The 13,746-nt window shown below is 38.8% G+C and overlaps 1 protein-coding gene across 4 annotated transcripts in view; it reads right to left on the reverse strand.

Moving 5' to 3' along the window:
- Nucleotides 1–13,746, reverse strand: part of TLK1 (tousled like kinase 1) — a 120,967-nt gene that overhangs the window by 22,886 nt on the left and 84,335 nt on the right. For all 4 annotated transcript variants that reach the window (XM_084799452.1, XM_084799450.1, XM_084799451.1 and 1 more), the window contains 4 exons: nucleotides 12,918–13,028; nucleotides 12,504–12,640; nucleotides 8,553–8,741; nucleotides 3,985–4,051 (listed from right to left, as the gene is read on the reverse strand). In XM_084799452.1, coding sequence (XP_084655578.1) covers nucleotides 3,985–4,051; nucleotides 8,553–8,741; nucleotides 12,504–12,640; nucleotides 12,918–13,028 — 504 coding nt within the window. The remainder of the gene's footprint in view (nucleotides 1–3,984; nucleotides 4,052–8,552; nucleotides 8,742–12,503; nucleotides 12,641–12,917; nucleotides 13,029–13,746) is intronic.

Below are 13,746 nucleotides of genomic sequence, written 5' to 3' on the forward strand. Positions count from 1 at the left end.
TAGTCTTCATATTTTAATTATACAGCTCTGTTGTATATACTTAAGATACTGTCCAGAAGTTACTTGAGGGCTATAGAGACAGCTAGCTCATCAGGGAAAACACCAGTCTGCCTTAGTTTGGTTTCAGGACCCAAACAGCAAATGAAGGAAAACAACTCTTACAAGCTGTCCTCTGACCTATGGCACATGTGGGTGGCTGTGTGTGGAAAAGTCCAGTTGGGGCTGAAGAGATGGTTGAGTAGTTAGGAGCACTGGCATCTCTTCCAGACGACTTGGGTTCAATCTCAGCATCAAATGGAAGCTCACAACTGTCTGTAATGTTCCAGGGATACAATGACCTTCTAGCTTACTAGGGCTCTGCACACACATGGTGTACAGAAAGCAATAAAGGCAAAACAAACACATAATAAACAAATAAAAAGAATTTAACTTATTTAAAAGTGTTCGTACTTGAAAGTAGGGGAGGCTTATCTAATGACCTTTAAAAATAAATTTAGAATGAAAAAAGAATCAGTTAATAACGAAGAAACATTTTTCAAGCATAAACATAATTTCCAAGGAAGGAAATATGTGGAAGAGAAAGAATGTATGTGAATAGCAACTAAGATGTTCTTCTCTGTGCAATGGCACACTCCCCAGAATGAAAAGAATCTCTTACTCTAGTCTATAACAGAGACAACAAAAACTACCTGTAAGTTCACTCTTCTCAACACACACAATCTACTTGTTATATATGTCTACAACACTATAAAAGAACAGACGTAAGGAGAACCTAACTGGCTTGTTGCTCACTGCCGGTGATAACCCATACAAAGCACGTGGCATTCAGAAAGCTAAAGCTGATGTTCACTTGAAAGAGGGTTATTATAAACTGGGCACAGCAGTGCACAACTTTAATTCCAGCACTTAGGAGGCAGAGGTGGGCAGATCCTGAGTTTGAGGCCAGCCTGCTCTACACAGTATTTTAGCACAGCCAGGGCTAGGTAGAGAGACCCTGCCTTAAAAAAGGAAGAGAGGGAGGTGGGGGGGGGGGCAAGCGAGTTATTACAATTTGTAATAAAAAGAAAGAGAAAAATATAGCATATGAAATTACATTGCAGACTGAGAATCATGCCTGCATCAGACAAGGTGAAAAATAAACCACACATGAATGTGTAAACAGTGACTGCACAGACTCCTGGCAACTCAATTCTTTTCTTTATAAATATTTAAAAACCTTTTGTGCACAGTGCTGAGGCTGGAATCCAGTCTTCATATAGAGCAGGAGAGTGGTCTGTGTTTTAGGATTTGGGGGTTGGGGGGGGAGGCATTGTTTAGGCTTTTTTGAGGCATGAGTGGGTCTCAGTGTGAGAGGGTGCTTAGTGACTCCTCCCACTTCAGGTCCTATGTTCTGAGGCTACAGGAGTGTGCCTGGCTTAAGAATGCTTGAAATGCTGAGAGATACTACAGAGACCTTCCTGATCCTAGAGGACAAAACCCAATACCAAGGACTTAAGTCAAGTTTACAATTAAGTTTTTGGAGGCAAATTTGATTTATTTACTCTAAGCCACGTATTTTTGAAGGTTCCTACTTGACTTTATCACACTTAAGGACTTTATTTTCTAAGACTACAGAGTATCATAGATATAAATTGAATATGAAATACATGTGAATATATCACATCACAAAGTATCAATTTTAAGTGGCAAATGGAACTCCTTAACTAGGAATATGCTTCTAATTTAGGGCTAATGAACTTAATATAATAATCCTACTTTATGTTAAGAGTTTATTTCAGGGAGAGAGGAGAAGGAAAAGAGGACAGAGGAAGGAGGGAGGGGAGAGAGGTCTTTGCTACTCTAACATGTAGGACTCCAAATCTACACCCGTCTCTGACCACAAACATCAAGTATTCACAGACCAGAAGAGACCCAGCCTACGGCCTAAGTTATATAGCCACAGCTGAGGTTTGCTCTACCAGCTACCAAACCCAGGGACTTGGAGATCAAGACAGTCCTTTGTATGTGAGAGTCAGTGTCTGTCTGTCTCTGCCTCTTTATAAAACAGAATGACCTGGTTTCTAACTGTGCTTAGGAACCTATTTTTAATACACATTAAGTTAGTGCTTACTGCTTCCTAACTGAGCAGCTAAAACATAGATACCCAGGTGTAAGCAGGCAGGCCCTATGTAGTTGCTCTCTCTAAGGTTACATTACTTGCTCAGTTTTATTTTCTCCATGAACTGCCAGCAACTGCCTTTATACACATTCATTTTTCTCACCCGAAACCATCCCTGAGAAGAGATGTAAGTTACTTAAGACTTTCAGTACTGCGAATTGACACTTTCTTCCAGAATACCTCATGGCAGATGACTACAATTACAACAACAAAGAGTCATGTTGAGAATTAGTTGAGTAGATAATGTTAGAAACTAAAGACTCATAGCTAATTTGATAAATAAACTGGAAGTGAAGAAAAATTATTCTGGTAGATTTAATCTAAAAAAATAAAGCAGTGTTCATAGAGATAAATATTTTCAAAGTACCAAGAAAACTTTAAACTCAATAGTCATCAACCACCAAAAAGCAAACCCTTCCCAGAATGCTTTCAAACGTGTATTTAAAAAACAAGCAAAAAACCTAAAACACATATAACTAGTAATGCTGACTTAAATTGCATTTAAATTTTAGTTTATCTAACAAAATAGAAAGTGTAATTTAAATGTGCTCTCACAGTGAAATAGTGACCTCCAGACAAAGCACTTACCCACCAACAGTTTAAGTACTAACACACTAACTAAGGCATTCTTCAGCCACAGGATAAGCAAACACACATAGTATCCCTTTATAATCAAGGACTCCCTTTTTTTCTATGTTTATACTTAAAGGATTGAAATACTCGAGGAATTTAATTTTGTGTTTTTGTGTTCCCATGTGTACACACCATCCATGCCCCAGCTCAAGTGTGGAGGTCAAAGGACAAGTGGCCAGAATAATTTTGCTTCTTCCATCATGTAGATCCTGGGTTGCCAGGAACCTTTACCTGCTGATCCATTTTACTTGCCCTCGGTGAATTTTTATGAAGCATCAAAGACATCTTTTATCAAAACTAGGTGGATACAAAAATACTTGTAACTCATCTGTACTAAAATCCACTCCTACCTCACAGCTCATTAATAGTTGTATTTTTGCTACAAATCTATCTACAGTCCCCTCTGTTATGGAGAATAGACTGCAGTTGTCTATGCATCTCAAAGAGCATGGGGAACAACCACAATAGAACAGAAAGATGTTAGGGAAACAAAAGATATAAATAATTTTGGGATCCACTGACTGACAGTTTTGGCTGATGCTTCCTGAGCATGGTAACAGTCACTACAATTGTCTGCATGCTCTAACCCAGTGGCACATGGGCGGCATCCCAAACAGGGCTGAACACGTGGCTCACTAGCAGCTGCATCTCCCACACGGGGGCTAGCCCACCCAACCCCTTAGAGGTGACTTCACAGGCACTACCATCACTTAGTTCAGTTGCATCTATATATTTTCCTATTTTAAAAATGAAATAATTGATATGTAAAAAGTTAAAGGCTAAACAGAATAAAATGTTTAGTCTGTTCAAAACTTCATTTTGAAAGGGGAAAAATATTAATCCTAGTGCATGGAAATGAGTTGCATCAAAATGAGACCTATAAAAACAAAGGACTGATTACAGTTTGAAAGTCTGTAAATAAGTGCAAAGCGATACAGACTTAACACATAGCATTTTTCTTAACACACACCATTTCTCTCAATTGTATCACTTCATACTGGATCAACTGGTTATAAAATTTTCCTATTTATGTATTTTAATACATACTTAAAATAATATTTAAATAATACTTTAAGAAATACTTAAATACTTAAAAATTAAGGTTGACTAACTTAAGAATTAAGCCAAAGAAATGAACACAGTTCTCCACACTCCTGGTAGCGAACTAGAAACCCAGCATGGGCTGCACATACCTTTTTGAGATGTCCTAGTCTAAGTTTGAAAATCTCCTCTTGTTCGTGATATTCTGCCAGAGTCAGCCTGTCAAAAGTGACATTGAATTCTACATTAAGATTAATGCTTAGCATTTTTAAAAAATTAAAATCCAATAAAACCCGATTTAAAAACCCCAACCAAATATAAAAGTTAACATACTGATAACCTAAAGCCTAAAATACATAAGTCTGAAAACATTTAACATTTCCAGCTGGGGTAATTAACTAACTACTATGCAATGGTTGTCATTAATCAAGTGACACAATAGAATTCAGAATCTAAGGGCATATGTATGTAAAGGAAGACAGTTCTTCTTATATTCTGTTTTGGGCTTACATCAGCAGTAGGGATACAGAGGTAGAAAAAGAAACAATTAATAGGAAAAATTTTTGAATAGCATGTGTTATGAAGAAAAAACAAAAGGTGGCAATGATGATGACCATTTATTTTGCTCTGGTTATTAGCCATGGGGTGAAGAGTGGGGGGGCCTCCTAGATACTGGTTATTAGCCATGGGGAGAAGAGTGGGGGGGGCCTCCTAGATACTGGTTAAAGAAAGCACAAAGATCCTTAAAACACTCTTGGTATGTAAAGGAGGAAAAAGAAGAATACCAGGAGGAAGCCAGATCAGGAAGGGACCTAGAGGCCAGGAAGATAGATAATCAGCTAGAGTTTGTGTAAGGAGTACTGCAGTCCATCCAACAGGCTTAGATGACAATGAAGACACTTTCCTTCTCTATGTTAGTGTCAAGAGTAAATACACAAGATATTACATTCAAAACATCAGATACTGACACTGTAAATCACATACTCCAGTGTTAGGCATCAAACCCAGGGCCTCGTATATGCCACACAAGGACTCTTATCATGTCTTACATCCTCCGTCCCAAATCCTTAACAAACACGTGACTTTAAAGCATTATAGTTATTTTTAATTACTATGTTACTCTCTGAAAAATAGCCACTTTAATACATTTAGAACCATTACAAAACATACACTAACACTTCTTTAAAATTAAAAAAAAAAAAAGATCCTGTATTTGATAAGAAAAAAAAAAAAAGTAATGTCACAGCCCAACTCTCAAAGAAGAGCTTTCATTCATCATACCCAAGCCCTTGTTTGAAGGCTATGTATGTATTCTGAGGGAGTATCATTAATTCCAGAAAATAGCATTCACAAGAAACAAACCACAAAATGTAGTTAGTATTCCACTAAAAACATTTTATGAGCAAAACAGTATAACCTTATGATTAAATCTACTTATTCTCAGAGTAACAGAAATACAGGGTTACACTAAAAACAGCAACTGTTATCAGCCACTGAAGCTGGTATAGGAAATTTAGAGAGTTGGTTTTTATAGTAGGTGCAAGAGTACACTCCCTATAACTGCAAAACCCTCACAATCCCATCACTTGTGAGGGCTTCAGCCTCAGCAAGATGATCAAGAGTTCTAGACCAGCATGGGCTAAAAGCTAGACCTTGTCACAAAACACAACAGTAGAATGAGCTATTGCAATGTGCATGTGGATGGGGTGGCAGAGGAGGAAGAAAAATGAGGCTACAGGTAAACAAAGTGAGTTAAATAATAGCAAATAGTTCTGGGTATATACATATGCCTCAGGGACAACATTGCTTTCAAGTCTTAGAAAGTATGGCTTTAGGCCCACAGAATAGCACAGAACTATGTAAATCATTTTTGGTTGAATACATATAGGAATGCATTGATTTTTAAAATCTGAATTTTATCATTCAGCTAAAATCTGGTATTTGAAAAATCCAAGTTAAAGCATGATTTTTGAAGCAAAAATCTATCATGAAAAATTTCAAACAGTGTACATAAGTGACCCCCAAAATTCAACTAGAGAACTCCTACAGCTGATAAACACCTTCAGCAAAGTGGTTGGATACAAAAATCAACTCAAAAAACGTCAGTAGCCTTCTTGTATACAAATGACAATCATGCTGAGAAAGAACTTAGGGAAACTACACCTTTCACTATAGCCACAAGTAATATAAAGCATCTAGGTGTAACTCTAACCAAGCACGTGAAAAAGTCTTGTATGATAAAAACTTCAAGTCTCTGAAGAAGGAGACTGAAGATGATATCAGAAGATGAAAAGATCTCCCTTGTTCCTGGATTAGGAGAATTAACATAGTAAAAATGGCCACTTTACCAAAAGTAATTTACAGATTCAATGCAATCCCTATCAAAATACCTACACAATTTTTTAAAGACCCTGAAAGATCAATTCCCAACTTCATGTGGAAAAACACAGAATAGTTAAAGCACAATACACAATAATACACAATACACAATACACAATAAACGATCTTCCAGAGGCATCTCCACTCCTGATCTCAGGGTTCCTATTCCAGAGGCATGTCTTATAACTGTAATTTAAGCCCCAACATTGCAAAAAGAACCTAACATATAGTAGCATTTTAGATTTTCTGCTGTCCATCCGCATTGATGAAACGTGTTTTTACAGAAACTGACCAGGAAGATACAAGTGAGGGGATAACATTCGGGATGTAATCTGAACAAATTAAGAAAGGAAACCTATGGGGCTGGAGAGACGGTTTAGTGATTGGAATCTCAACTGCCTGCACCTCCAGGACTGGGCAGCCTGACGTTCTGACCCTTCCCAGCACCTGCATACATGCGACTTAATACTTACACACAAGTAAAAATGTACCTTAAAAAGACAAAGAGATATATGTATTTGGATCAAAGAGACTGGCTAATCTAAATAAGTTCTGCAATGCTCTAAGGTGTGAGACAATAACAGAAATCACTGTTCTGCACACACGAGAAATAAACAGCAGCAGAAGATTAACAATCCCCGTTTCAACAGAAGCCAATGGAAAGAGCTAGGAATGAATTTAAATAAGGAGGTTAAAGTCTTTAAAGCGCCAGGTATTTACAGGGGCATAGTTAAAGGTCTAGGTGCCTACAGAGTAGAGCTAAAAGATGAGGTGTGTATTAGTTGTCTCTAGGGATAGAGCTAAAAGCCAACACTTGACTTATTTTATTTGCATTGGTGTTTTGCCTGCATGTATGTCTGTAAAAGGGTGTCAGATCCTCTGAAGTTTCAGACAGTTGTGAGCAGCCATGTGAATGCTGGGAATTGAACTCAGGACCTCTGGAAGAGCAGCCAGTGTTCTTAACTACTGAGCCATCTCTCCAACCCTAAAGCCAACCCTTTCAAGATAGCTACTTGTTCCCCCCACCCCCGAAGATAGCTACTCTGCTATTAAATATATAAAGATCCTTACTTGTTTTTGTTTTGTTTTGTTTGGCTTGGTTTGGTTTTTCGAGACAGGGTCTCTCTGTGTAGCCTTGGCTGTCCTGGACTCACTTTGTAGACCAGACTGGCCTCGAACTCACAGTGATCCACCTGCCTCTGCCTCCCGAGTGCTGGGACTAAAGGCGTGTGCCACCACGCCCGGTGTTACTTGTTTTTTTAAGCTAACAATTCAGTGCTGTAATTGTAGAAGAAAACTAGGAATGACTTAAAGAAGTAATTTTGAGATGGATTTTTTTTTTAAATTATTTATGTTTGAGTGCTCTATCTGCATGTATACCTGCAGGCCAGAAGAAGACATCAGATCCCAGTATAGATGGTGTGAGCCACCATGTGGTTGCTGGGAATTGGAAATCAGAACTTCTGGAAGAGCAACCAGTGCTCTTAGCCTCTGAGCCATCTCTCCATCCCCCTTGAGATGAATTTTGGAGAAGCTGGGTATGGTGGTATGTTCATGCAGTGTCAGGTTTTTAGAAGCCTGAAGCAGAAGGACTGCTTGACCCCAGAAATTAAAGATCAGCCAGACAACATAGGTAGATAAGGAGAAAAGCAAACGACTCAACAAAAATGGTGCAGGGGGGAGAGAAAGGGAAGACAAAGATTAACGAATGCATGCAAGAGAAAGGGGAACAACTAGTGTAGAAAACAAAAGATGTGGCCAATGCGTGGGTGGAGGGACCAAATGGAGCTGATGTGTTTGTAATGTAATGAGAGCTTTGCTTTGCTCACTGCTTTTAGATGAAGGTCAAGGCATTGTCTTTCAGCAGAGGAGACATGAATATATCTACACAAACCATCAAAGGGTACCTACATCTTCATTCATAAATTTTTGTACAACTTCCAAATTTCCTATAAACATAACTATTTTTAAAGCATCTTTGTCCTTTGACTTACAAAGAATAATCAACACAAAACCTGGAAAACAGAAAAGGAGCAGCTATCTGTAACTACCTGTGTGCTGTGTTTATGGCTTCAGAAATAACACCAATGGGACTTAAAGAGCTCATTATTTTGAGCATTAGGCTGGTACAGCCAAATGATTCTGGTACATGGGAGAGGTAGATCCTACTCTCCACTAAAATATGCAGAGCTGGAGATTTGTGTCAGAGAAACCTTTTTCAATTAACATCTTTCCTGGCTGTAACTATTTTTGGTTTTGCAGTACTAATTATGAATAACACCACTGTTAGCATTCCTGCTCACTGCTAACAATCTGCTTGAGACATTTAGAACAGGCTTACAGTTGTGGTAAGTTGGGCCTGACGAAGGGATCGTTTTCTGCTCCATTGACTGCTTTGTTCTTTCTCTGTTTGGGTTCAGAATTGGTAGCAGGTGCCTGAGAATTATTAGCTGTTGGAGGTTTGCGTTTGGCTAAAAGCTTCCTTTGCCGTTCAATATCTTCCCTTTGTTGATTCACCCATTCTTGTTGCCTGTTAAAAAATGAACAAAAAAGAAAGCCATATTACTCTCCCATTACTTTCCACAATTAAAACATGAAAAAATACATAAGAAACAATCACATAAGTCTGTATACTTTTGGACCCACTCTTTCTAAAATTTTTAAATATTGACTTTACTATTTTATGTGTATAACTGGTTTGCTCATTTGTTTTTTTAGATAGGATCTCACTGTGTAGCCTTGGCTGGCCTGGAATTCAGAGATCCACCTGCCTCTGCCTCCTAAGTGCTAGGATTAAAGATGTGCACCAATAACACCAAACGAGGATACTGCCTGTATGTACCTATGTACGCATGTACATTACAAGTAGACCTGGTGCCTCTACCGGCCAGATGAGGGTATCAGCTCCCATGTACTGCAGTTACAAAAGGTTATGAGCCACCATCTGCATGCTGGGAACCAAAGCCTGGCCCTCAGATCCTCTGGAAGAGCGGCCAAGTGCTCTTAACAGCAGAACCATCTCTCCAGCCTCCTGGGTTACACACTGGTGAAGCAAAACATCCTATAGGTCTTTAAATGAAGCGTCCTCTAAACCTCTAGACAAGGGCAAGTGTGTGGCCACACAGAACTTCACAGCACCTTGTCCTTACTAACAAATACCATTCCTATAGGTACTTCATCAGAATGAGTTCTGTAGGCTAGTGTACATCTATACACACACACACACACACACGCACGCACGCACGCACGCACGCACGCATGCTCTATTGTATCTTTACTATTTGGCATGGTCATCAAAATATACCAGTATATATAGTAAGATCCTTTTAAATAAATGAATTAAAAACAAAACAAAACCCAAGCTCCATCTAATGACAGTGCGGTATAGATTCTAAAAATACATTTTTATCGGGGCTGGAGAGATGGCTCAGAGGTTAAGAGCATTGGCTGTTCCTACAAAGGTCCTGAGTTCAATTCCCAGCAACCACATGGTGGCTCACAACCATCTATAATGAGATCTGGTGACCTCTTCTGGCTTGCAGGCAGAACATTGTAGACATAATAAAAAATAAATAAATAAATGTTTTTAAAAATACATTTTATCACTTAGCATTAATATTTGTAGATAAGCTTATAAAAGGCAAGTGAAATTATAATATGACCTGTTTTTTCTTAAAAGATGGGAATACACAGTTGACATTTGGAAATAAAAGTTGACCTTAATGTTAAAAAAAAGGGGGGGAGGGGCTAGAGAGATGGCTCAGAGGTTAAGAGCACTGACTGCTCTTCCAGAGGTCCTGAGTTCAGTTCCCAGCAACCACATGGTGGCTCACAACTATCTACAATCCAGTCTGATGCCCTCTTCTGTCCTGCAGGTGTACATGCAGGCAGAGCACTGTATACAAGATAAATACATCTTTTAAAATAAAATAAAATAAATCAACAACAACAAAAGCAGAAAAGAAACTTGAAATTTTTACCTGTTACATTAATAAACTCAAATTTATTAGCACTTCCCATTGAAAAACATAAAACTATTTCTCAAAGAGCTTAATTCTAAAAACTAACAGATATTATGTCTGTTACAGAATTATAGGTTGGTTGTACACTTGTAATCTAAGGGTATGTGTGTGAAAGGGTGTGGGAGTTTGCAAATTCTAGAGCAGCTTAGGTTACAGAGCAAAACTTGCATAAAATGTTGGGAGCTGTGGGGGCATATGGAGGTCAGAAGACAGCTCTGAGTCTGTTGTGCTCCTCTACTGGGTCCCAGGGATACAACCCAGACCATCAGACTTAGTGCAGTACTCTACCTGATGAGCCATCTCAACAGGCAACAGAGGAACTGTAAACCTCCAACACATTAAGTTTATTTTGATAGTAACCATGTTCCTTTTATAGCTCCTATCATGTCATGAAACTGTTACAGTTCTACATGGTCATTTGTTGTACTACTCAGATTTAGAACAAGGCAAATGTTTTGCCCCACTCCACCCTTCAAACTGGGACCCCAGAGCTCTGACACTGTGGCTGAAAGATTAATTCTTCACATCCTTTTTCTGTGGCCTTAGTGAGGAAGCAGAGATAAGACAAGAATAGGGGGGAAAAAACCCAGATTAAGATAGAAAAATCTCAAAAATAACAAAGTAAGAATAAGATCTTAATTCTGTTTCTATTTGGATGTAGGAGTAAACAAATGTGCTCTTAATGAAAAGTAAACCTGAAGGCTAGGCATGCAGCATGGAGGTAGATACTTGTCCATTAAGTTTGAGCCTTTTGGTCTGATCCCCAGAAGCCCAAACAAAAACAATCAAGAAATAGGTATTTTAGAAAAAAGGTTAGAAGTATAAATAAACGGCCTAGAGAAGATAAATAATCAACGGGACAGGGATGCAGCAGACAGCTGGTTATTCAGGGATCACACGCTGCTTTGAAGGCCACTCTTCAATATTGCTCACTTCTCACTTACTCACCTCCCCTCTCATTACCTAACCACTTTGGGTTAGAACAATGAATGTAAACATTATGTAACAACACACAGTAAGTTCTCAATCAGTTCTTATCACTGATAGGATATGCAAATAATTTTGTTCTTATATAACAAAATGTAACTATTGGCATAGTTAGTGGTATTTTATTTCTTAAATTACTTTTCCTTTATTTTTACTTTATGTGTATGGATGTTTTGCCTACATGTATGTCTGTGTATCATGTGCATTCTTGGTGCATGTCGGTGCAAAAAAAAGAACACTGAAATTAAAGATAATCTGAGCGACCATGCAAGTGCTGGGAACTGAACCTAGAAGAAGATCTAGTATCCCTGACACTGAGCCATCTCTCCTGCCCTTAATACTTTACACTAAGTAAAGAACTGTACGATAGTCAGGGCAGGGCTTAGTAGCAGAGAGATTCTTGTTTACAAAATACTAAAAAGTATGGTTGTCATCTCAAGCCCATTTCCTGCTCTCTACTTTTGTATTCAGTATTTTATCTCAAGTGTAAATAATATCTGTCCATCTTAATTGCCAATATATTTATCTTCCTCCCAATATTATAATTATCATCAAGTTACTTAATATCTCAATTCTGATCACATATAATGCATCCTAACTTTTAAAAAGGCACAGAATTAAGCCCTTAAACTCAGTGTTGAAGAGATTCTGTCTTTCATTGTGATTAACTAGTACCCAGCACAGCTGTCGCCAACAAAAGCTCAATAAACCTATTGAGAGCCAGGGGACAAGACAAGGCCACTCTGTGGTTACATGTTTGAAAAGCCATGTGGACACTGACACCCCAACTCTAGGTTAAAATGTTGTTTCAAGGCAAAAAAACAAACGAGGATCATGGTCTTGGCTCCAGACACACAAGCAGCCAATGCTCCCTGACCTCTCACCATGTGAGCTAAAAAAAATTAAAAAATGGTGACAATTGTGGGGTCACTGCGGTGAGGCAGGAGATCAGGTAGTGCTGATCTTGAACACTTAAGAAATGGGGGAAGGAGACAAGAATAAAAAGGGGAATTGGTGGTGTCGACTGCAGTCCCAGCACGCAGCAGGCTGCGACAGGAGGATCAGTCAAGTCCAAGAATTCAAGACCAACTTGAGCAACACAGCAAGGCTCAGTAAAAATGAATTCCAGGAAACTCAGGCACACATTTTCCAGTCAATATAAAATTCCTAATCACCTTATTTTAGTAAGACCAGCATGCACGCACGTGCGCGCACACACACTCACACACAGAGCTGTGCACTCACACTTAACAATAAAATTTTAAAATGTAACCATTACTAACTTCACAAGATTTTGAAATGCAAAACCATCTGTCCACTGTTCTGTGAAAGAGGCGCCATGTCTAACTGTTGTAAAGTGTCCAAGGCGTAACCGATCTTGCATACTCTTCTCTCGGCTTGACAATTTTTCTTGTGTACTCTGAAAATGAGGGGGGAAAATCATTTAATATTCATTCAAATTTTTCCCTTAAATTTTTTTTTTCCAATACAGGGCTTCTCTATGTAGCCCTGGCTGTCCTAGAACTCACTCTGTAGACCAGGCAGGACCTGAACTCAAGGGGTGCTCCAGCCTCTGCCTCCCCAGCGCTAGGATTACCGGTGTGCAGCAGCAGCACCGCCCCCGACTACTCATTCAAACTGTAAAGCACGCAGGGCAAAGCAAGCTCCAGGGGAAGGAGAATTTAGCAATAACTTACCTTCTCAATAAGAAGCTTCTTGCTCATTGATATGCACTTATTTAATCGTTCTTTGTATTTTTCAAGTAATTTTTGTTGATCATCTATTTGCCGCCTGAGATCACAGTTGGCCTACAACATGAGTAGAAAATGAGAGATCTAGAATCTGTGTATATGAAAATCTTCACAATGGTTTTAGTGTTTTGAATAAATTATATAGGTAAGAAGAATACCAAAAGTTAACCAAAAGTTTAATCAAAAGTTATTTGTAATCCCAGCACTTGGAAGGCAGAGGCAGGTGGATCTCCGTGAGCTCGAGGTTAGCCTGGACTGCAGAATGAGTTCCAGGACAGCCAGAGCTATTATACAGAGAAACCCTGTCTCAAGAAGAAAAAACAAACAAACAAACAAACAACAACAAAAAAAAAAACCCCAAAAAACCAGCAACAAACAAAAAACAAAGCCCATTAATTTAACTGCATAGTAGAAAGCACAGAAAAATTTATATACACATTCTAGATATTTACATGTATATTCCAAGGTATATAATTGTCGCTATATAATCTAAATCTAAATTCAGTTCCCTGTTTCCTTTTGTTTAGACAGGGTTTCTCTGTGTAGCCTGGGCTGTCCTGGACTACTCTGTAGACCAGGCTGGCCTCTGGCTGCCACAGCCCTGCTCCCACCTCCACCCCAGTGCTGGGATTAAAGGCGTGTACCACCACATCAGGCTCAGTCCCCTTATTTCTAAATGGAAGAATACCTCAACTAAAGTAAAATGTGGTGTATATCATGTGTGCAGCACATTTCAGAGGAAATGTGAATTCCTTCTTTCACACTACCTGATCTT

This window comes from Acomys minous, assembly GCF_964271855.1.
Source record: "Acomys minous genome assembly, chromosome: 10".
NCBI lineage: Eukaryota > Metazoa > Chordata > Mammalia > Rodentia > Muridae > Acomys > Acomys minous.